The sequence below is a fragment of the Musa acuminata genome, chromosome BXJ2-5 (assembly GCF_036884655.1).
Source record: "Musa acuminata AAA Group cultivar baxijiao chromosome BXJ2-5, Cavendish_Baxijiao_AAA, whole genome shotgun sequence".
In the NCBI taxonomy this organism is placed as follows: Eukaryota; Viridiplantae; Streptophyta; class Magnoliopsida; order Zingiberales; family Musaceae; genus Musa; species Musa acuminata.
The window spans coordinates 8,749,899-8,775,110 of NC_088342.1; the positions used below are offsets into that span (position 1 = coordinate 8,749,899).

At 39.3% G+C, this 25,212-nt stretch overlaps 3 protein-coding genes and 1 long non-coding RNA gene across 7 annotated transcripts; 1 reads left to right on the plus strand and 3 right to left on the minus strand.

The window, feature by feature from the left end:
• Positions 1–1,475: 1,475 nt before the first annotated feature.
• Positions 1,476–6,333, minus strand: LOC103984443 (uncharacterized). 3 transcript variants are annotated; one of them, XM_009401926.3, is made up of 6 exons: positions 6,116–6,333; positions 4,950–5,101; positions 3,587–3,696; positions 3,400–3,485; positions 2,235–2,342; positions 1,476–1,907 (listed from the first exon to the last, which is right to left on the minus strand). In XM_009401926.3, exons 1-6 carry the CDS (start codon positions 6,223–6,225, stop codon positions 1,778–1,780), a joined length of 696 nt encoding a protein of 231 aa, XP_009400201.2. In that variant the 5' UTR covers positions 6,226–6,333; the 3' UTR covers positions 1,476–1,777. The 3 variants fall into 3 exon arrangements, with proteins under 3 accessions (XP_009400201.2, XP_018681449.1, XP_018681448.2); XM_018825904.2 differs by having other exon boundaries at positions 6,009–6,148; XM_018825903.2 differs by lacking the exons at positions 1,476–1,907; positions 2,235–2,342 and having other exon boundaries at positions 3,396–3,485.
• A 2,515-nt stretch (positions 6,334–8,848) lies between these two features.
• Positions 8,849–12,444, plus strand: LOC103984441 (flavanone 3-dioxygenase 2). Its single transcript, XM_009401925.3, has 4 exons — positions 8,849–9,151; positions 9,217–9,464; positions 10,633–10,957; positions 11,906–12,444. The coding sequence occupies exons 1-4, from the start codon at positions 8,954–8,956 to the stop codon at positions 12,146–12,148; spliced, it is 1,014 nt and encodes a 337-aa protein (XP_009400200.2). The 5' UTR covers positions 8,849–8,953; the 3' UTR covers positions 12,149–12,444.
• A 646-nt stretch (positions 12,445–13,090) lies between these two features.
• Positions 13,091–15,920, minus strand: LOC135612376 (uncharacterized). Of its 2 annotated transcripts, XR_010486945.1 has the most exons (3): positions 15,782–15,920; positions 13,523–14,018; positions 13,091–13,321 (listed from the first exon to the last, which is right to left on the minus strand). It is a non-coding gene; the product is annotated as an uncharacterized LOC135612376 (long non-coding RNA). The 2 variants fall into 2 exon arrangements; XR_010486944.1 differs by lacking the exon at positions 15,782–15,920 and having other exon boundaries at positions 13,523–15,775.
• Positions 15,921–19,711: 3,791 nt separating this feature from the next.
• On the minus strand, positions 19,712–21,828 carry LOC103984751 (B3 domain-containing protein Os03g0120900-like). Its single transcript, XM_009402311.3, has 2 exons — positions 20,538–21,828; positions 19,712–20,432 (listed from the first exon to the last, which is right to left on the minus strand). Exon 1 carries the CDS (start codon positions 21,597–21,599, stop codon positions 20,625–20,627), a length of 975 nt encoding a protein of 324 aa, XP_009400586.2. The 5' UTR covers positions 21,600–21,828; the 3' UTR covers positions 19,712–20,432; positions 20,538–20,624.
• Between the last annotated feature and the right edge of the window lie 3,384 nt (positions 21,829–25,212).

Below are 25,212 nucleotides of genomic sequence, written 5' to 3' on the forward strand. Positions count from 1 at the left end.
GACGTCCTTATCATCTCCTTCTTGCTTCCCTTTTTGTTTTTTGCTTACCTCTTAGCTACCGACTGTTATCTTGTCAATTTTCTCTTTAATCTTCTTCTTCATCTATCAAATCCCCGTACACTCGAGGCATATTAAGTCACAGCAATCGAGGCATATGATCGAAAAAGGGATAATATTTTGATTCTTATACTAAGGATGATTGTTCGTAACAACTAGATGGGTTCAGAGACCAGGGAAAAATGATAACGAATAGGGTTAATTATAGATTATCTTATATAATTAGCTACCTTTAGCATCTCAGTCTTTACATTTTAAGTTACATTCTTATAGTTACGAAAGTGAAATATCTAAGTCTACTTACCATAACATCGTTGGTTTATCAACGAAAACATAAAAACAAATTATAAAAATATAATTTTAATATTTCGATTAGTGATAGTGAATGACGTCGATGGTAGAAGATGGCAACGCCGCTAGTGACTGCAGGTGGCTATTATGGATGACGAGAGTGACGGTGAAAGGTAAGGGTTGTTCGACAACTACGTCGATGATAGGTACGATGACGTACTTAACATTGAATTCTGAGACCCATATTTTTCTACTACCATCGGATACATCCGTAAGGAGCTCGACAACCGCTGGCTTGCCAGCCTCTCAGAGTTTCTCTTTCTAATCAACGAGAACCACAACGAATAGAACTCCTCCGACGAGCGAGCCCCCCATCTCCCTTTTTTTATACCCATGCTAAAACTAATGCGGCAACGAGGGGAGCAGCAAGAGCCCAATGGGTCAACGATGAGGTGACCACCACCATCTGCATCGATGCCATACAATTGTCGAGCGATAAAAGGACCACCAATGCAAATGCCAAGCGACTCTTTTGCCGACGCTGACATAAATGTAGAGCGACACCACTTGACAACCGGGTTAACACCGACACAAATGTAGAGCGACAAAAAGATTGCTTGATAATTACATCGACGTCAACATAAATGTAGAACAACTTTCACCTCTCGTCGCACCACTCTCTTCATCCATAACAATCACCCTTGATCATAACGATATCATCGTCTGTCACTATCAATATTGTTCGTCACCATTAACTGAAATATTAAAATTATTTTTTATATTTTATTTTAAGATTTCTATTAATAAAATCAACATTAGAATAAATAAATCTTGATAAATAATCTATAATTAACTCTACCAAACACATTAGACTAGAAAAGACTTACTTTGATTTTTGGAGGTGATGATAACAGATGTTGGCTGCTTCACGAGAATGCAAACACCCACCAATTTACCCGTATACCAAGGAAACAACGTTATACGACGGCCAGTAATAAATCAGAAGATTCTCTCTCAGATGCGAGAGTACAGAACACTTGCGATTGTAGCAGAAATGGATTGTACTTTGGCTCAAATTATTTGTATTCGTTGGCTTTATATTAGCCTGGAGTTTGCGCCCAGCAAAATTAGTACATGAAAGCATGCATTAGCTTGATATGTATACCATAGTTTCCAAAATGGCCAACAGACGAACAATGAAAAATGAATGCAAACCATGCTACCACTCTGAACAAAGAACCATAAACCGTACCCCACCCCTCTCCCCTCCGATCGTAACCTCTTGCTCGAGTTGCCAGATAACAGTTCGTAAATATGTTCCTCCATTCGAAAAAAAATCAGAATACATCCTCATCAAACCAATTTGGTTTTGTGCTGTTAATACTACAGTGTTGCTAACCAGAAAGGAGGCTCCTCGGAGTTCTGATTTCTATTCACGAGCCCGTTTTCTGGACTTGTGTGTGCGAGTTTGATTTAGAAACTTCTCTCCTCGAGCAGAATGTGTGATGCCTTCTCCTTGCAGCTCCCTCTTAACATCCTTCTTCAGCTCCTTCAAACTTCTGCAGAAATTTTAGATAGTAACTTCTTATAGCATTATCAATGTGGTTAGCATATAAGAAAAAGAAAATCAATAAAGTGGTTAGCCGAGGAACAAGGTTCTGCCAAACAACCTGGTAAAAGATGGTTTAAAAATTCCCAATGAACGAATAAATATATCCTCTGCTATCAACAGCCCATGATTATATTAATAATATATTAAGGCAACAACAATAGATTGGGGGTCATGGGCTTCACCAAGGGGTGCACTAAGATTTACTATTTGTCAAAAAATAATCCAAATTGCAAGTAAACAACACGGAAAGACTAACGGAGAAATAGAATCAAACCTGTCTGGATGTGATCCATCTTCTACGCCATGTCTGGACAACCATCGGATGCATCCAGTGTGAGGTGGAACCAACGATCCAGATATATGAAGTATTTCTTCATCCAAACTATATGACATTATATTGTCAATTGTACTAAAATGGGTAATGAGTTTCTTTAATAAACATCTAAGCATACAAATACTAATGAAGATAAAAGATGAAAACAAAATGTAAATTTTTTCAGCATTTCTAACAACTTAAGACTATAATTTTAGCATCTCACCACAACCCAACTTGACTTTAATCACCAAGTTACTAGCTTTCAGAGGAGTTCAAAAAAATTAAGCAGGAATAGCTCTTGTCAGCCAACCTTTGTTCTTGTGCTTTTGGAGAATCATTATGACCTTTCTATTAGTTTCAACTAAAATCAATGGTCTATAGGAAGGAAACAACAGCTGATCCAAAGTCAACAACTGGAACATGAGGGAAGAGGGAAAAATAAAGAACTGACATATAATGATGTTCAGGCATCTCTAAAGATAAAAAATAACTGACATGAGTTGAAGGAAAAAAACTGCCATGAGGGGGAGAAAGAAAAAGAACAGACACGAAGCATCTCTACTGAGACAATTAAGCACAATGTGTTTGTTATCCCATTTTATTATATCTCAGTACATATTCTGTACCTTAGTATGGAGGATGCAATAATTAGGTCAATTAAAAATTCATGTTGACAATTTTTTATGAGCTTGTACTACAGACATATTCAGCAATAATCCTTTTATCACATGAAGCGGTAAGTGAAGCTACACCCCCAGATCCGCAAGCTCCAAGGACTTTCATATTGAGGTGTCATGAGTTGCAGCACAACAATTTGATGTACGTGTGTTCAAATTAGCATCCAGGTTGGCCCTACTTAGGGTTTAAGACCTTGGTGTTTGGGTTGCAAGTTTGGACAGTTTTATATTTTTATTATTCAGATACTTCCCCAAAACTCTTCTATGAGTATGCTAGAATATGTATTACAATAGGTTTGGGAGTCACAATAAAGAAGAGGTTGAGATTTTTAATTTTAGCATTGAGAAGCCTAAGACAATATGGTCAAATAGGAACTCAGCCATTACTAGAGAACAGTATTAAAATGACAAGAATGTACAAGAACAAGATATCTGTAAGCTTTCACCTTTTGACTAAGAATCGTATCATGCTTCCAGTTTTAATAACATGCCGCTTGTGGGAGGAACTAGCAAAAACTCCTGCACCATGTTTCTGAGATGATGAAAAGAAAATGTCAAAATGAAGCGATAATGAACCCTTTTTACTATGTAAAAGTACTTTAGAATCCTAAAAAGGAAAATACAAAATCTTACAATCTTATATCTAAACTCTTCACGAATGTCTTCCAACATTATGGCAGCTGAAGAAAACCCCAATACAATCACATGAATGGATTCCTTTCCCAGCTTGACAACTTTGCCTTCTGAAGAGTCAAACCACATTGAATCAAGAAGAATCCCAACATGAGAAAAAGGCTCAGACTTCATTATTCTATTGCAGAGTTAAACTGCCTAGTTCAGTATAGCCAGATATTAATCCTGAGATACAATTTCGAAATTGGGCATACAGAACCGATAAAGCAAATAGTAGCAACAGATGGCAAAAGAAAGACCCTTAGCATCATCAATAAATATCAAGACATGAGCAATCTACTTTGGAAAAGGCATGGTGAGAAACTAGTTTGCACAAAGATGCATACCTCTGTACCATGCTAATATGTCTCAGAAATGGCAGCCCATTGCCACTTCTGCTGGTTTGATATGCACGGCACAAAACTATATGAATAATCACAAACCTTGTGGCAAAGCACAGGACAATAATGGAGCTGCTCCATGGTGCCAAAAGTGCATCATATCAACATAAATTGGTTTAAAGGTTTTTGTTTTTCATATAATTAATAAGAAAATAACATAACAACTTCAAAGAAACCATATTCCAAGAGAACATGCAAAAAGATGGCCATAGAAATAGTAAGACAGTAAGACTCCTAAAGGAGTGAATGTATATGACACTTTGCTGAGTAACATAATATTTGGGAAAGGAGGTAAAGAAGCACCACAGAACATGATGGACTTATTAAAACAATATGAAATAGGTTTCAGTAGGAAACTTAATTTCTGTTGCTGATGACACTCATAAAATCAAAATCCACACAACTCATAACAATAAAATCCTCACATAAAAGTACAATAGAATGAAGGTGCTAAGCACAAGGTATGAGAGTATAATAACAGAAAATGGCTCAATAGTGTGCAGTTTAGTGCTAGCTCGGAGTGGTCAGAAAGCAAAGCATGGAACATAACCTAACATGATCACATTTAGAAAGTTCCCAAGAATCTTTCTCATAATAAAACCATGCATCATTCTTTACAATCCAAACTAAGTCAAAATCTCTTGGAGTATCTTTCATTTTTAGATTGCATATCCTTGAACTCCCTCCCCCCCCCCCTCCCCCCTTCGTCCTCCTCCTCCTCCTCCTCTTATCTAAACAGCTTCACAAATCAGAAAAGCATATATTAAACATTTCACCTCAAAAGCAACTTACTAGCCCTTTTTTTTAAAGAATGACTCGGGCTGGAAGACAATATGATATAAGAGAGAATCTGTAATACAACATGTTCAGACACAAAAAGTACAAGCATAAAATAGAATGATTTGTGAAATGATGTGCTTTACCTAATAACATGTCTGGCCTAGGAGAGAAAATCAGCAAATTTGCTTTCACTTTAACTTCAAAATATGGGATTAGCCCCGAAAGAATCTTCGCATGCTCGCCAGGAATATCAATTTCATATGCCAATATCACGCCATCAAATATCTCATCATATCTATTGCAAAAGGAAAGAAAAGAGTTGTTGAAGCACTTATAGAGACATTGCTTCATTTTGTGTGTATTGCATTATTTGCAACAAGACTGATGAAAAGATAACCAACATTTATGACTAGATATATTTTTCAATGAAATAACCAAGAGAGAAAGTAGTTTTATGAACATCACTTAGATTAGCATACACAACTTGGTGGTGGTTATGGCTTTTTTTTGTTTTTTACTCTGGCATGTTCATGTTTACACACGGGAGGAATATTGGACCCAGAGAGGATTAGACCACAGATCCAAATGATCTTTTTGACATTCCAAAATGGTTTACAGTTGGCCTAAGGCTGTCAAAAGGAAATCCAAGAAATTGTAAGGCCAATAAAGAGTAAGAAAACAATCGGTAGCAAACTAAGTCCAGTTTTTCCCACCAAATTATCAAAGTAACTACTTAACTTAGTTAAGCCCCAAGCTTTAAGCATACAAACAGAAACAAATCGACATGCAATGAACCAGCATCATCATACATGTCCCCATCCAATCATCTTTATCAATAAGTTGTCTATCATGCTTCCTTCTATCACTAATGAGAAAACAAAATTAAGTCTCTCAAAAGTTCATCTCTTAAATAACATCAAAGGAGCAAGTGCATCAAACATTACATAAATAGTGGACAAAACAAGATGACAGATTGTAACTTTCATGTGAAATATAAGATCTTTGCCCTTATGACGTGGAAAAACCAAGGTGGTTGCTATATTACCCTTTAGAAAGTGGAACCAGAAAGATTAGATATTACAATTTCTTCAAGAATTAGACAAAAATGTCTAACAATTGTTCCTTACATTATACATACATGAGAGAATCATAGTTTTATCCCCAACAATTCGCAATATCAAATAGGGGACATGAGAACGTACCAATCAACGCAAGAAAAGAGAGGAACTGTGAACAAAACGGACAAAGAAAAACTTCGAACCGAAAGATTTCTTAGAGGAGGGGGGTACGAAGGGCGGGGATGGCCTACGTGAAGAGCAGGGAACTGAGCTGGCGAAGGACAGCGTGTCGGACCTTGTTGGCCTTGGAAGGGTGGACGTACACCACCAGGTCCGCCTCCGCCACAGTCAGCCCGTCCATCGCCCACCCGCCTCGCCCCGCTCCACTCCGCCCAATCGATCTCGCTGGCCGCGACGAGATGAATCGGCTTCGCCCCCCTCGCTCGTCGTCCCCTCCTCAAAACCCTAGCAGAATTAGGCGGCGCAAACCCCACTCTTCTACCTCTTATTACGGGTAACCGGCGCTTGTCGGGTGCGGATCCGAATCGTTCTACTGTTCGCCAGGTTTGAAGGAATTATTGTCCCGCCCGCGGCTCCGCCTATCACGCACTCATTCAACGAAAACCCGACCCGAAATCGATCCTGTAACCGCAAGATGGTCCGCCGGGTTCGGGTTCCGCCTCGACCGAGTGGATCCGATTACCACTCCCTTCTATTTGAATCATTCTTTTCACAAATAAATAATTTATTTATTTTTATGTCACATAAGACGAGTCTTCTTTATCTAATGGGGACTTAAAATTTAGTTAAGCTGAATTATATTTTTTCTAAGGAAAAAGGAGAAGCCTTATTGAAACAAATAAACATGTGTTTCAATTTGGTGAGGATGCAAATCTTCAAGCTATAATAATATATTTTATTAGCTTGTCGAATGCGGCGAAGACTCTGAGTACGTGTCAATTACGGCATCTTTTGGCCGGAATGACGAGGACAATCGATGTTGTCATCAAAACACGTGGCATTTCGCTGGCAAATCCTTATCTGTTTAGTTTACTCTCATAATTATTCTTCTAGAGTAACTGATTTGATTGTTGTATATTATTTCATGTCCAAAAAGTCTAATCCACTCGTATACATTTATTTTTTATATTATTATTTACATTCAACGAAATTCATGGATCTAAAAATTACTGTGATCAAACCTAATATTTTTAGTTGCAGACAAACAATATACGAGAATATCATATTACATATTGTGATCAAACTACAATCGATTTATATAGCATTGGTGTTCATGATCATATTACATTTTGTTGATGGTTCGAAAAGTTCATCCAACGTTAAAATATTATCCACAAGAAAAAATATTGATAAAATAATTTAATCCTACGTTAGTTAAGGAATATAAAGACCAAGAGCTCATAAGTTTGTCAGACCTCTCTTACATTCAAAAATTTCTTTTTAAAATTTACATGTTCTCCGAAAAGATAAAATTATATGGATACGTCTATCATCCAAAATGGACAATTGGCCAAATGATCCCTTATCATATAGCATTTGCTTCCTCCCACAAATGACTATTTAACATAATTAAATACATTAATATATTTAATTAATAGTAATTTATTATAAGATATGATTCGAATCTCGAATTTCATCATTTATTTTTTAAAAAAATATTAATATAAAAATACATGAGTGGACAGATATTGCTCTTTGTCATTCTTTGCAATCACTCGTCACGCGCGGCAGCACGAATCAAAGAGATTGGGGAAGAAATTAATTAATAGTTGTGACGCACGCAACAATTACATCATGTTCTCAGCAATCATTTTGATTTGATTGGAAGATTATATTTGGGGAGACCAATGAAATGGGTCAACAAAAAGAAATCCTGTTAGGCTGCCATCGGTCACTAACATTTTTCGCGAGTCTTCATCCGCCGAAAGTGGAGGGGACAAAGATAATCGTCGTTTATGAACGCATCGTTGTTTACTGATTGAATTAGATGGCATGCGTTGCATGGTCTACTAATTTTTATGTGTCCAGGCTAAATATGTGGTCACGGGAAGCACCAAACCTGAAAACAATTAAGCTGGTTTTAATCTACGATGATATGAGCAATCGTATGTTGTAGCGTCATAATAATAAGCATCCTCAGGTAGATCGGGTTTTCAGGACGTGATTTGGATTTAGGAATTTTATTTATTCTTGTATTACCACGAGTATTATTTACTCTCCATAAATCATAGTAACTGAGATTCACATAAAAAGGTTTTGCTATATATATATGTTTATTTATTTATTTATTTATATTTATATAGGGTGAATTTTTGGAAAAAAAATATTGTCTTTGAGAAATTATTGTCGAGTATTTTAATTTTAAAAAAATTTCATAGAACCTTTATTGTTGCGTGAAAATATTACTTTACCATTGTACCGTTATCTTTCATTATCCCTTTATTATTGTTTTCGCTCAATCGAATCTATTCTTGTGCGAGGAGAGGGAAGAGATATAGCAAGAGCATAAATGATTTCTATCGTTGACCTTGAGTAAAGAAGAAAGGGTCCATAGCTAATAATCGAGACAAAGGTCATAAAGATTATACTTTTGTTGTTAGATCCGATCAAGTTCGATGGGGACCATAGATATAATCCCTTTTGCTATAGTTTTAATGAGATAAAAGGAACGGAAAGACGAAGAGGATACAACGCAATAACATAAGACGGAGACATGTCGTGACATTATTTATATAAATAAATAAATAATATGACATCAATAACATGACGTTATTTATATGTAAATAACGTCAATAACATGACGTCATTCCAGATTGAAGCATGACGCATGCGTGCGACGTGTATTCGCTAGTGACCTCACTTTCGTACCAAACCTGACGTCAGAGGTGAGACGATATGTGGGTCCCACTTCAAATGAGAACAAACGCCACACTCATATAAAACAGCGACTTAGATGAAACCAAGTCAAGACCGTATCTTATATCTGCGCATCGCGTTTCCCCGTTCGACCTCGCACAACCTTCTCTCGCTCGCTCGCTCGCGCGCTCTCCCGTTTCCCGCTAAGTCCGATGGCAGACCAACTTCTCTCTGCGGTCTCCGACTACGTCTCCATCCCGGAGAGTTACGTCCGCCCGGAGTCGCAGAGGCCTCGCCTCAACGAAGTGATCCGAGGAGCCAACATCCCCACCATCGATTTCGGCTCAGAGGATGAGCTCCAAATCATAGCGCAAGTCGCCGACGCCTGCCGGTCTTTCGGCTTCTTCCAGGTACGTCGTCAGGTACTCCATGATGCTGTGTATCATCGTGGTCATGTATACGTATGCGCACACAGGTGGTGAACCACGGAGTGCCGCTGGAGTCGATGCAGAAGATGATGGCAGTGGCTTCGGAGTTCTTCCGCCTCCCTCCCGAGGAGAAGGCGAAGCACTACTCGGACGACCCAGCAAAGAAGATGAGGCTGTCGACGAGCTTCAATATCAAGAAGGAGACAGTCCGCAACTGGAGAGACTATCTGCGGCTCCATTGCTATCCGCTGGAGGAGTTCGTGCCTGGTTGGCCTTCCAATCCCGCTTCATTTAGGCAAGATTTCACTCCCATCTCTCTCTCTCTCTCTCTCTCCATCTAATGTCAAGAACTTTATAGACTATTATTTGTTGACCGGAAGCTGGAGAAGACCTTCCACCCAGTTTTTGTCAGCGTCATATTGCCCGTCTACATTTCGCAGATGAGATCAGGGTGAGATAGCAACCTTATTCCTCAAAAAATAGGACAAGAAGATGCGTCCAAGATATATAAACCCCACATAAGGTACTAATCATATATAGGATGGTCCAAATCTGAGATTCGATGCGCATCTAATACATGCAGACACTCTGCACACGGAGATCACGCCATGCAAATTATTGGCAGCAAGTGATGACTGATGAGCTCACTTTATATTATTACCTTCAGGACTGCATGTACGAGAGAAGCACAACAACAGACCACTCTTTCCCTGGTTTAAGCTTTGCATGTTGGCACTGTTCATGCATTACTATGAAACATCGACTCTGTCAAGGGAAGGACGAATCAATTATGGATACCTGCTTGAATTATGTAGCTTGAAATAAGGAATTTCTTTGTCAATCTTGGAGTAGGACCAATGACATATATCTCGATCAATGACACATCTGCTCAAAGCACTAGTTGATCCCCTTCAATGTTTATCCACATAGAGGAAAAGTCCTCTCCAACTTCTTGAAGATGTAGAAAATGGTCCCTCTTTCTTGTAAATGGAGACTTCTCACCTAAAACGTATACTCGATGTTTTTCTTCTCCTTGACAAGAACAAAAGGGGCAGACATTTCAAAGATGAAAGATGAGAGAGAAGACAAGGAAGAACGAACAGTAACCCTTTTCTTTTTTTCTCTGAGGGTGGCAAATGTAGGTCATTTTTGCACCTTGTATCTATTAACTATTCATCAACGCCCTTCTGGTCCTCGATTATCATGTGATAGGGAAATGAAAGATGTAGCAGACAGATAAGCATACATACATTTACTATCAGAGGCTCAGACACAGCATGTGAAGTCACATGAAAGGTTCAAAGCAAACAGTTGGATCATAAGCTACTGGGTGCATCACAGATCTATAACAGGTGGTATATTTAATCTTTGCCTCAGAGATTATAAGCTCTTCGCTTTGTTCATAGATCAATTCGTTCTCCATGTCATGAAGAACCTAATCGTTCTGCCTTTCTCTGTCTCAGGGATGTGGTTAGCACTTACTCCAGGGAAGTCCGTCGACTAGGGTTTCGACTCCTGCGAGCAATATCGCTGAGCCTTGAGCTGGAGGAAGGCTACATGGCGAAGGTGCTGGGGGAGCAGGAGCAGCATATGGCCGTAAACTACTACCCGAAGTGCCCAGAGCCGGAGCTCACCTACGGCTTACAGGCTCACACCGACCCCAACGCCCTCACCGTCCTGCTTCAGGACCCAAACGTCGCTGGGTTGCAGGTACTCAAGGACGGTAAATGGATCGCTGTCAATCCGCAACCCGACGCGTTGGTCATCAACATCGGTGACCAACTACAGGTACCGATGCTTTTGACGAACTCTGGCCTTCGTTGAGATCTGCTCTTCTTGTCCTTCAAATATACTCTACATATAATACTAATTTTCCTACCGAGGATGGTCAAATAGTCAGAAGAATACGGTCGAAAGCATGGAAAAGAAGAAACATTGTTGTTAGTGCTTTCAGCCATTTGGTATACGTCTCCATCTAAGGATCAAAGCTTAATTGTTGCCATTGGGTACTTTCTGCAACTGGGGGAGGAAGGGTAAAAGCATCACAAACACATGCATGCTTATTTCCTTTGGCGAACATGGACGAAGAGTACTTTTTCCTCCTAGTCTTGTGATCTAACGTTGGGCTTGAAAGAATAGGTGGGTTTTTCCAAGCTCACACCATGCGCGGTACTATAGTCAACGGTCAGCATGGCCATTTCCTTGCCCGCCACTACTTCCAAGCCAAAATCTCTTGTTCCAATGTGGGTCTTCTTTGACCAGCATTTGATTTTACTTGCGTTCTTAAAAGCCACTGTACGTTGGGAGGTAGCAGATCCCCGAGTCAAGAATATGATTAGTTCTTGACCACACTGGAAAACAATGGGTACTGAACGCCGTGGAATCCTGGTAAACTTGATGGATGCTTGGTCTTTGTGCTCATCTGTCTTTTCGTGGTCATCGTGCTCATCTTGGAAGTGGCTATGATCCTACAATTGACCTCTCATCTTTTGTGAACTAGTCTTCCACTGTCACGAAACAATCTCCTGAGCATCTTCGAAAGAGATATAGACTGCTTTGGTTCCATGTATGAGATCAGCTGTCAGTTGAACAGGTGAGCGGTAGCTGATGCCAACTGCTCTTGACCATGTTTGTCGATGCCCTCTTCTTCTTCCAATTGTCGAGCGGCTTCTTCTTTTCATGGATTGATCGAGAAGAAGGTGACGTTTGTCCATTGGCGCGACTATGTTGATGCAGGCACTGAGTAACGGAAGGTACAGGAGCGTGTGGCATCGAGCGGTGGTCAACTCGGAGAGGGAGAGGATATCGGTGGCGTCGTTCCTCTGCCCCAGCAGCAGCGTGGTGATCAGCCCGCCGGAGAAGCTCGTCGGTGACCGGGCTCGGCCCGTGTACCGGACCTACACCTACGACGAGTACTACAAGAAGTTCTGGAGCAGGAACCTGGACGACGACCATTGCTTGAAGCTCTTCGAGTGCTAATGGCTTGCCGACGAGGGAGGAGGCATCCCACGCGACCCAGGATGGCGGCCTACGTTGCTGGTATCGTGGCCACATCAGCAAGTACACCAGATGATCTGGCATGCTGCTTCTTGACATGCCTCCGCGCTGTCCACAATAAGCTATGGACGTATTAAATTTTTGGTATACGGAGGCAAATGCGTAGTGCTCATACGAAGCTTTCAGGCATGGCAATAATGTCTCTTCCTTGCAAATAGAACCGTCATCAGTATCTTTACGTTGCTTGTAAGTATGATATAAATAAATGGTTTGCTGGAGATCCTGCGAAGGAAAGATACGAAGGCCTTGCTAAAATAATTCATCCGACAAAACACGAATAACAAGATTTGATCAAAACAGGCAACGATTAAGATGATACCTCATGATTCGAGTGGCATGAATGCAATAGATCATGGACAAAGCTTATAAATCTTCTATCCTCTTTTTGTTCTCTCTTCAAAATCATGTCCATATGTGAAAGAAATGACAAGCTTCCACCTTTATCATCACTACACATCATCTCCAGTTATATGATTTATCCTTCGAGTTACAATCATCCACACAAAATATAAATTTCCATTTAACTTTTGGCTTCATGAGGGTCAATAATTCCACAGCCATATACAGATATGACATTGTCACACATAAATAGACAAATCATTTTGATATGAAACATGCTTTTGTCAGTATGTGAACCATTTGTCACACGCAAAAATGCAAAGCCTAGGCTGGAAAAGTTTCAACGAAAAGATCTCAAATGCAATCTCTGAAGACACTTGTGTTAACCTCCCACTAAGAAAAATAAACAAGACAGAGAGAGAAAGTTATTGGAATAACATTGCAAAATTTGTTTTCTGACTTGCGACAAGATATAAAGTTCCACGTTCAAAGCCACCACTAGCTGGAGATTCAAGACGAAAATCATCGCATGAAAAGAATGAATGCATATTCATGCAAGGGGCTCAAAACCACTGGGCTCCCTGCTGAACTTAGAAAAGTTTAAAACTAGTGAGGTGAACTGAAAAGAGCTCGACCAATGATACCAGTTGCCTCGATGTAACGATCCACGCAACGTGAGATGCAACTACTCTCACTTCCACTCAAGCTTGTTCCGGGCTTTGCGATGCACCTAGCAAAGCACTTGCTCCTTACTGTCTGTAGCACAAATGCAGCACATTAACTTAGACAAATGAGCAATGACACAGCCAAACATGGTTAGTAGAACTTTAAATGAAATTGAGCCACAAAACGACAACCAATGAAGGTGTACAGAATGAACCAACTTGCACAAACTTTTAACTTTTGGTGCTATGTTCATGTGCATGATAACATAGTAATAGTGAAATTTGTCATTACCTCGTTACAGGGGTGGTAATGATTCCCGATGGATTCTAAAAAGATTGAAGGTTCAATTCCTCATATCAGGGCTGTGTGCTCGTTGTTTGCAACTTATGCACTTCTCACCCTTGTGGTGGTTGTTTGGCACTTTGTGTGCCCATCCATACCTTGTTTCTCTTCCTCACATGTGGGGCCAGGTCATGCCCAAGGTGGCAACAGTAACAGAAAAAACACGAAACATACATTAAATCATATTTCTGTGAGACAAAGTAAAGCATGCTGTGATTTATGATGGTGCAGTTGGTTTAGAAGGCATTAATTTAATTTATCACAAAGTGGTATAGCCAAACAAAACTATCCATAGTCAAACTCATTCAGACTGAATTAAGATCTCAGGAAACAATCTCTTCAGTGTACTCTGAGGCTGCGGCTCCCTCAAAGGCATTTGAGAGGCTACCAAAAGGTGCATCAAAAGATCGTTCCATAAACGGACCCCAAGATCCTGATGCAAAATCTGAAAGAGAAAAAACTTCATGGTGGAAAATTGAGAACATAGGCACTGATTTTTTTTTAACTAATTAAGTTGTTTTGAAGTGTATATTTCCATTTTTTTTACAACGAAATCAACTACACCAGCATATTTGCTTGCAAATATTACTAGGAAACATGCTTTTTTTCAGTGATGGAAAGCAAATGCTTTGCTCGGACATTTATGAAACTGATATATATGATTAAGGTTATCGGTTATCTTTATCACCCCCTCCTCGACCAGTGCTACAAATCCAGTTTATCTTCCAGGTAGCCAAAGAATCACAAACCATTCTAAAGGCAAAAAACAATTTGCAGATACAATGCACTGACCAGTTCGCCAGAGAATAATCTTTAATACATCTAATGATTATATTGCACAAATTAGAGTCATAATACAAACTCAGCATTAGTGATACCGTAAAAGACACATCTGAACTGCAGAATATTGCCTGGGCAATTTTTAATGGCTAAAACCATTACTATCAAGCTATATCAGTTGTTTCCAGTGCAACGATTGCCAGCATATATTATTCACCCACACAGAGAGAAATATCTATTTTTTAAACTGATACTACCAGATAATACTGACATGCGATAAAACTGTAATGAAATCTAAAAATCATAAAAGTAGTGACAGTAAAATACTATGCCATAGGATAATTTGCAAGCATTTAAAAATAGAAAATATTCTACCACATATATAAGATTTTTGTTTAGTTGTATTCAAAGTTTCCAATCACATAATCTACTTGATTGAACTTTGGAAGCAGAGGCAATCACTAAAGATAGTAAGTGGTTATACATTTGACCAGTGCATGGAACGAGATAATAGAAGTTACAAATTGTACGATAGACACCTATCCTGGATGACGATGTTTATTTACAAAAGCCATCTTTTTTATTTTGTTTTCACTGGAATTCTCCATGGAGGGATATTTTCTTGTGGCTTATGGCTTTTAAAAGGCTGAGGAAATTGCTAAGGGTAAGCCCCTACTGTAATAAACTTAAACAAATAAAATGTTGGGATACTCTTAAGAAAAGAAATGAGCATCGTTGGTGAGCTACTCAAACTAACCCGACACTAGAACAACCAGGAGACAATAAACACAACACATTCTAATGTCACCCTATAAGCTCATTAAATTTTCTTTATTTCACAATGTAGATTAGATATAGCCATAGACATTTTCATAATTTCATTTCATCAGAAGATGTGATATTTTGGATTCCCTGAATGTGCCACATACATATGACTTCAGCTCTGGCCAGTTTTAGGGTAGAGGTAGAGATTTACTAACTAGCCTTCTAAAAATTGAAAACGGGTACATGCATTAAATGCAATAATCCATAAGTTCAATCCATCAATAAACTAAGTGTACTTGACGATGGATGTGCAAACAATCTGTCTCTTGTCAAGAATACCCAGAAAGCTATTAATGTGGTGTACGGATAATACCACATAACAAAGATCAAAGCGAACCTAATAATCATGGGGGAACAGATTTTCCAAAGATGGCCCTAAAATCGTAATAGAAAAGACGAAAGAAACTCGTTTAACACCAACGCGAACAATACGGCGACTTAAACAAAGATCGAATGGATCGGCCACAGACGACGATGGTTTATCGAATCTCAAGTTCGAATGTCACAAACAAATCGAGAAACAAATTGAACAAACCCAGCAGCAAGCAGTATAATCTACTGAATCAGTCAAGGAATCAAGGTCTTGAGCGCCAAGGAGGTTACCTCAAAGAACTCTTCGGCATAGGCCTGGGCAAGCTGGGACTTGAGCTGGTCCATGAGGACCTCGGGCGACGGGGCCGACTGCCCCGACGACGCGCTCGACGAAGAAGGCAACGAGAAGGGATCCATTGGCAAAGGGGAGGCGACGAAATCTGGCGCTCGATGCTGCCGCAATCTGCTCCTCCCTTTCTTGCGGTCGAGGAGGCGGAGAAGGGGAACCCGAATACAGACAAGCGATGAACAGAAACCTAGTTTGTGAAACGTGACGCGCTCTGCATATGTATACGTACAATATAGCGGCGTACACGAACCGGATTCGAAACAGACCGAACCCAAACCGGCTCCCAAATTAAGAAGGTGGCTCATCTTTTGGAGTCAATTTAAGATTATTTTTGAGTTAAATCATTTCATCCCTTTTAACAGTGTTCGAAATATGCAGCTAAAACTACCAATTATATCCACTCCATATAGATTGGATCGGCACAGATTCATGAAATTACATCATAATATCTTAATTATGTAAATTATTTGAGATTCTTTTTAACCATGAAAAGAGGAGGCAAATATTGCACCGTTCGCATGCATCTCCTAAATCCATTCACCGCAGCATTTCTTGATCGTATATCCACTTCTCTGTGGAGTAAGATATACATGTAAAAACAATCATGTCTGGAAAATATTAGGTTGAAGAATGATTTAGCTGAGCTATTATACTGAAAGAAAACCTAGTGAAAGAAAGTTCCAAGACCTTGCTTTATATAGGTTGGGGCCATGCAGCTGGTCCTTGTTTTCTTGGTAGTACTAACAACAGCCTTAGAGAAAGTATTAATTACTCAGCCACTTTAGCAGATAACAGTAAAAAGGGGTTTCCTATGATCCAAAACCCTAAAGATTCTCTGGGCTTAATCCTCTCCTTCTTCGAGGCAACAAACAAAGGCACTGAGGAACTCATCAGTTGAAGCTCATGACATGCATGCAGCATGCAGCACGCGGCAGTCGGTGTTGGCACGGTGGGCGTGCAAATCAAATGCATGCCATGGAGTGGGGGCGACGGGGCAGAGGAAGTCTTTGGAGATGGTCCGCGCTCTCAGTTCTGACTGACAACTTCTCACTGTCATCTTTACTCTTTTTGTCTCTTGTGTGCACGATTTGTTTCCTTGTTCCACTTCATCAATGGAGCTACGGTGTTACTTGCGTTTCTGCAACTCCTTGCTCGCTGAACATGGTATGTGGTAGTGGTCTTGGGTCGAACACCTTCCTGCCATCAACTGTTAACGGTGGACAGCCAATAATGCAAGAAGTGAGGAGAGTCATCACATGATAAGTAGAATCCCGCACCACTTGAAAGAGAGGTCGTTCTCCATGGTGGCCCTCGTGGTGGCGGTGGCGGTGGTAATGGTGGAATCGATCGGCCGAAAGGGAGATATTTAGGCGCAACAGGGACTGCTGCTACAGCCACGTTTTCATGGTGGACGATGGGAGCGCATCCAAAGGATGGAAACAAATGGCAAAAGGCTTCATCCACGTCGTCTCTCCCCAAAGCTTAGAACTTGGACCACCGTGGAAGGAAGATGAGGACACACTGCACCATCTTGTCTCTGTTCTCATTGGAAGGAAGGAGGTAACACCAGACCTGTGGATAAGTTACGTGCTGCATATGAACTGAGTGTGAGAAGAAGGCTGTGTTATCCAAGTGTGAGAAACACACCTTCCTCCTAAACCAATGATGATCATGCATTTATAGACAGAATCTAGTGATTTATGTGTGCATTTCTAAGGGTTGGATTGAGCACAAAAAAGATCATAGAGAAACAGATGGAACATTTGGTTCACCAAATGGAAGCTCCTTATGACATGATCTCCAGCACCATAAATGGTTTAAGTTGACTTCATTGCTTAACATATGTAGTAGAATGTGGTGCTAAGTTCCACCAACATTTACTTCCACTACACATTTTTTTTAATGGAATAAAACAGAAGATTTCCAAATTAAAGTAACTCATAAAAAAATATCTTAGAACTTAGCTAACTGCACAGTAACCTGTCTTACCAACAATAAACTTTCTATATGATCTTAGAAGTTAGATATCTTATATGAAGGCTTTTTATATTCATTATCATAAAGACAAGCTGTTCTATGAAAATAGCATTCTGAAGTGTTCAGCAACTTTGAATCAATAGTAAAGATCAAATTTATGGCAGGTCTGTGACATGTTCACTTGGTATTGGTATTCCTTCCTTTCTCAAACAATATTGTTGAGTTCATTATATGATCTCTCCCTCCCCCCATTGTTAGACATTGCAGCAGACCTTTTTGCACTAATCTCTTCTTATCAAGTGAACCCTTTGGGGAAGAAAATTATGATCATGAGTCCATTATTCAACAACATTTTGTTCCAGTCAAAGTCCTATTCATGAAAATGAGATCTTTCACATTATGTGGACATATATTATGAAAAGCTAATGTGAGAATAATCTTTTCTGGATTCTGCACACCTTCATAATCTCCATCTATTTCTGAGTGTGTACTCTGAGAGGAATCCACAGACTTTTGACTAATAGGCCTCGGTAATTAATCACTTGTTTGATTCATCCAAAACGAAAAGGTCTCTTGCAATGGCTTTGTTTCTCCATATCATCTCTTCAGCTCACTCCATTCACAAGGCTTCAGACCAGACCATCTGTTGTTCCTCACCATCTACATTGTTGGTGAATAACATTTTGTCCAATACGTTAAACCCTCTCAATTTCTCATGTTCTTAAAGATCTCTATAAAAAGATGATAATAACATGTATTTGCTCAAATTAGTCTAACATGCTATACCAGTTAAACTGCACTCATGTTGATTACCCACACGAGACTTTGGATTACAAGTTCCAAAGGGTAGAATGAATCTTAGTTTCTATCCTTGGGATAGAAGAAAAGAGCCCCCTAAATATAATGTTTCACATAGATCAACACTTTCAGGTTTCTTGTTTCATCTTTTGTTTGATCTTTCATGTGTCATTTCAACTCTTATTAAATGATGAAGGCTTTTTTTATATTAATTTTATCAGAATAAAAAATAGAAAACATAAAGACACTGACACTTACAGGTATTGTCATGCCTTGATTTAATGTACATATGGACATATGGACAAAGACAAATATGCCTCTCAGCATGTATCAAACTCCCTGATATATATGCAACTAATGCTCAAAATCTCTGAGACTGAGACTAGATAGCATATGGATCTTTAGTTACTATGTATGTAACAATGATGTAGAAGTCTTGTTGTTATATGGTCATGCATACAAATTACTATTTGTGGGAGAAAAAAAAAATCTGCATATTATCTTAGAAAAATTAATACATATAATTTCTTTGTTAGCCTATAAGACCAATTTGATCCATTTCATGTGACAATATACATATTTTATCAGCCAAAAAAGGTTCAATTTGAATTCACCATATGAAAGTTGAGACATTTACTTAGAGCATCTTCCAATGAAAATAGTATGTTACCACTTCATGGTATGGCCTAAAATAAATAAAATTTAATCCAAAATTTTCATCATAATCATAGAAAAAACAGTGACTCCTAGCTATGAGTAAGTGCATAATCTGTAATATATTATCACAATCCAAGTCACTCATGCTTGATCCATACAAGAATGGCTTGCAACTATACAGTGAGGAGATTGACTGATGCATTTGATTGATTAAAGGATCAGCATGTATATATTCTAAATTGGAAAAAAAAAAGAAACATTTTTATAGGGAATTTGTAATTTTATTTTCTCAGGAGGAGAACTATTTGAATTCGGAGAAACTATAAATGTAATATAAAGGTAGAACTTGGACAGTTTAATCACAAAGATATACTTAGAAACACAGTCAACATAATGTGAAGAACTAGATTGGGTTCTTGCCAAGAGGAAAAAGTTGCATCTATGAAGAGGGAAACAAAGAAGAAGCATGTACACTTTAATTGAAAGATGACACTCTAGTTTAACTTTGTCAATAGGAAGCTCCAACTTCAATAGCCACTTGGTTGTGTTTGACTTCTTAGTAGATTTTATGAACTATGAGAACTAATTGGAAGGCACAAGTAATAAGGATGACCACAACCAAGCAAGTCAACTCAGTAATCTCATGGGAACATGTAGATGATCTTCTCCGCAACCCTCAACTGAACATTCAATCCGCCACATCACCTGCTACAAATGCTTACAGCTTTCATGCTGTGCATAGGGAGCAAGGTACACTTAAAACCAGCTAAATATGCAGCAGGAGCAAAGCCTGTCCGACATCTGATGATCTTAATGAACTGCATAAAGATTCAGTACTTGTCTTGTTCATCCATTGCCCCCTCAAAAAGATTTTGGAAGCTGGTTCATCATACCTCAAACAACTTGGATTGCCTAACAGTGCTTTCTACTCCCAAGAAATGTAGACGAATTGTGACAGGATGCACATATATGTTAATCAAGGTCATGCAAGAATGAGAGGAGTACTAATTAGATCTGACCTGTACGACTCTTTGACGGCCTGTCCTCCACTTTAGGGCATGTCGACTGCTGATCTCAGGGAGATGAAGCTGAAGAAGTTGGCTTGGAGGCAGATGATCTCAATATCCATATAGTACATACACATGGATCAAGACGAGAGATCTGAAAAGGAAATCAGCAGATAGCCAAACAAATGTTGATTCAACGAGGAGGTAATGACTCGTAGGACTTAAGAGGGAGATCTCTATATCCATGTAAATTACTTACAATCGTAAGAGAAGAAGATAAATGAGTACACACAAACGTAATATAGTTGCTCAGAAGGATAACGGAAATGAGGTCGTCCTCTCTTCCTCATAAACAAAGATCCAGTGGCGAACGCTGCTGATTGCTCATTTGGGAAGACGATGAGGCTAGCAGTGTCTGGCTTTCCGCGCGCAGCGGCTGGAGGAACGGAAGAGCAGTCGTCGGATGCAACTGCCGCACGCTGCGGTGGTAATTGGCGTCGTCTCCTCGATCAGGGCAGTCTAGGTTCACTCCGAACAGCCTAACTCGCTTAACGGCGGCGTGGTCGTGAACAAGGGGCACTCGGCTGCTGGTCACCTGTTGCACCGCCATCTGTGGTGGCTTCGGGGCCGGCAAAGTGAAGTACAGCGGAAGTAGAAGTTGTCCGGCTCCGATACCTGAGTTGGCAGCGCTGTACGTGCGCCCCTGCCAGGTGTGGTCGCACGCCACCGCCGGTGGGACGACGAGCCTGGCGCTCCACGGCCCGGTTGACCGGTCGAAGCAAAACCCAGGGAAAGGGATCCGGGCTAGGCCACGCCTCTCCGGTCGACGCTTCCAGTCGATGTAGAGGCGGTGGCGTGCAGCATCGCCGACGCCGCGGCCGAAGGAGACGGTGTCCCCGGCGCCGAGGCTCTTCTCCTTGACGAAGCGGCTCCACCCCTTGGTCATGACGTAGCTCTGGCTGCTGTTCCAGTAGGAGTAGCGGAATCGCCAGTGCTTCCCCGTCCGATCCTCGAAGCTCAGCAGAAGCCCCTTCTCGCTGGCTGACAAGTCCAGCGGGAAGTACTTCTCGGCGTGCTGCTTCGGGATCACCAACCGGTTCAGCTTCCCGACGTCGCTGGGAGTCACTACCTTGTCAAACATGTGCTCCTTCTCCATGAAAGAGAAATCACCGCCGCCACCGGACGAGCTATCGTGCCACTTGAAAGCAGTAGATGCCAGTGAAGGAGAAGAAGAGGGGGGATTGAAGGGAGGCTGTTTGGAGTTCTCTTCTTCCTTGTCAGTGATGTAGAAACTCTCTTTTCTTTCAAGCAAAAATTCCATCTGACGAACCCAAAGGAACCAAAGAAAAGGAAAAGATGGAACGACTAGTAGCTCTACTCCACTATATACTCTCTTCTTTTGATCCTGATAAATGTAGAATTGGATGCCTTCAGCTTTGGTTTCTGGAAGAAGATAAGAAGGGTCGAAGATAAAACAGGGTTAGTGAAGACGCAGAACTCTGACAGCTACGTGAGATAAGGGAAGGTGGTGACATCAACTCTACAAAGGAGTGGACGGGGTTAAGCGATGCAAATTCTATTGATAGATGACTATATATATATATATATATATAAATAATAAAAGGATTATTAAAATTGAAAGGAAAAGTATGGTGTATGGCTTTAGAGAGATCCTTCTTTTAACTTCTTTTCGGTGTGTGTATTTGTTCTTGTTATTGGTCTTCTCATCGTCATGTATCATATATGAACATCTTTTTTATATCATCTTACATCCTAGATCATCTCGATATATTAATTACCATATCTCATTCCACTAACATGAATTTATATGTGGTAATTATAACACTTTGACAATTCAACAAATGACTCCACGATTGCCCTTGGATTGACTCTCCATATAACTCTATTGGTTAATCAACCTCCTTATAGAAAAGCCCTAAGTATACTCCTCAAACTATCTCGACTAATTTGAGTATACAACATATTTATATTTATGATTCTTAGATCCTTCAACCATTTGTAACTTAGATATCGAATGGATCTTTATTAGATACGCTCTCGACATAACTTTTACAGAATTTATTATCAAATCCTTTTATCTCCTGACATCAAATTTGTGATAAATTCAAATACTGAACCTCAAAGTGTCAGACAGTCAGAATCCCTTATAGAAAAACTCTAAATGTACTTCTTAGACTATCTATAATAATTTGAGTATACAATATAGTTATGATTCTTAAAACCTTCAATCACTTTGAACTTATGTATTGGAAGGGACTTTGTTAGATATGCTCTTGGCATATTCTTTGTAGAATTTAGTATCAAACCCTCTAATCTTCTGATACCAAATTTATGAAAAATTCAAATAACGAACTTGAATTGATTTTAAAAACTTTGACAATCAAAATCTCTTATAACAATATGCATATATGTTCTAAAATTATTGAAGATATTGTACATTTGCATGAATTAAGTCTATCTCCTTCGATAATTAATTAGCATGACTCATGGAGCCACTCGAGAAGCGAAATTTTTATTCATTTCTCAATCTTATGACTACATGTCAATGCCAATGCATCAATGAACCTTCGTCGACACTCATTTGGCAACCAATCATTAAAATCAACGAGCAAGTGCAATAGATGATGCTTGTTTGGTGAGTCCGAGATGTTAGCAAGCCAAGTTCCTAAGAGTAATAATATACGAAGATTAGACATCATTAAAATGCAAAAAAAAAAAAATTAAATTAATAGTCATATTCAATATATATCATTGGAATCTTTCAAATTTTACTATTTTTACTCCATCTCAATTCACATTTAGATGACATCCACAACAGTGAGAAGAGATTACTTCAACTCTATATTTAATTGTTAGATTAAACCCCCCACCACCTCTTGGAAGGGGATGAACTCAATCGACCACATCTAATTCGGTTCATTCAATCTATTCAATCTTGATTTCGCATATGTTTAGATATGTTACTGTTAAATTTGATAGGAGAACTTGTCTGTACTTCACATCGTATATCACATATCTTACAAAAGTTTATGTCGAAGGTGTATCCTATGAAACCTATTCGATAGTTAAGTCAATACACATTCGTTTACGAAGAATGTCAAAATCTTATAAAGTAGTGATTTCAGAATAAAGAACCTAAGGAAGAGACTGTTTTATATCGTGTCATTTTAGTAGTTATAAATTTAGTGAGAGATATTTTCTTTAAATGCTTTATTGATGTAACATATTTTTCGAGCTTTTTTTCTTCTTCTTTCGTTGTGATAAATAACACAGCATGTTTAATAAGCATCTGAATGAATTTCACGAATCAAGTTTAGATTAATCGAAAATAATGATAAGGTTCATACTATTTTTTCTAGGATAACATTATTTATTTTGCCTCGATGATAATGCGTGGAGTCAACGATGTACACCCACTATGGTGAGACTCGAGGGGACCATGTAACATGTTTGTCCTACTGTAGAGGAAAAGGCCGGCACATAAAGCTATGGCTGATGTTGGACAGACGTATGGATGTTGTGGTCAATTGAATTTAATATAAACAAACAAATGGGAAATTCCAAAGCAATGCTCACACGAGAAAAATATGTTGATCTAAGAACAATGACTCGGTGAGATGAAATATGACGTGAAATAAATGCCATCATCGCATCACAAAAATCGTGGATATGGTATTTGCTACGTGAAGTACGTGGTCATTTTCTAGTGTGTTTGTCGTGGCTGTTCGTAGGTCAACCATGCCTTGGATTCGATCGATACTATTCATGCTCAAGATTGATTGGCCTGATAATAATTTCAAGATTGATTTTGCTGTCCTATTTGTGTCTAATTTTCTTATCCAGTTTAACAATTGTTTTGCCTGAGTAATCACCAAAATGTATAACTATAGATTTCATATATCCTGATTTCGTTCTCTCACGATCTTATCTTATGTTAGTGATACAAAAATCAATTTCTTTATCTTTGATTTTAAGATTAAACAAAATCATGTTATATAGTTTTATACTTTCTGTACTATGAAATCAAAATAATATTACCTGATGGAAGTATGGCACTCATCATATTAAATATCGTCTTTCATCAGACATGAAGTGCGAACTCGATCTTCCCAAAATAGAGGCGTTAATATAGGACAATCTGACTTATCTCAATCGAGAAGAAGGATGTTGATATAGTGAAACTGATGTAAGAGATGCCGACGTAGATATGATCGATGCATATCTCCCCTTGCCACTTACTGTTGGAAAGCTTAAGAAAAGAAATCCATAGAGACAAGGTGATGGGTAGAGGAAGACAACACAGTCAAGATGAGCTTATACCTCATACATACCAATTAGTGCTACATACGGTAAATAAATAGTCTTGCTTAATTCCTCGAAACACATCCAATGGTGACAGACATGTTAATGCATTAACTTTTGCATGGGTGTATGTGCTGTAACTGAGAGTTTGCAATGTATTGCTTTTCTGATCACGTTCAGACTAACATGATCCAATTATCTCAGCTCACTTATAACACCATGCGCTAGAAGAACGAACCCAAAGCATGTCGGAAGCCACAGGTCTTCGGGAGTGAGTTTACTTGCAAGTTATTGGATGAAGAAGACCCAAAGCATTGATGCCACTTGTCTTTCGCTAGAGTGAGTTTACTTGGTCAGAAGTGCGTGGAAGAAGAACCACCAAAGCCAGCCATTGAAGTGAGAGAGTCACACACATATAATTCACTGTAGTGAGCACGAGTGTGAGGAATTGATGAGTGGTAAAAGACAAGATTCCCGTCCATTTGGTTCCCTCACTAATGATATTAATGGCCAATTAATGATCTGCCGTGACCAGTACTTTTCCTACCCCTCCTCTCATTTGGGTTGACTCTAGCAATGATTTTTCATCGAGTTTTATGAAGCGATTCACA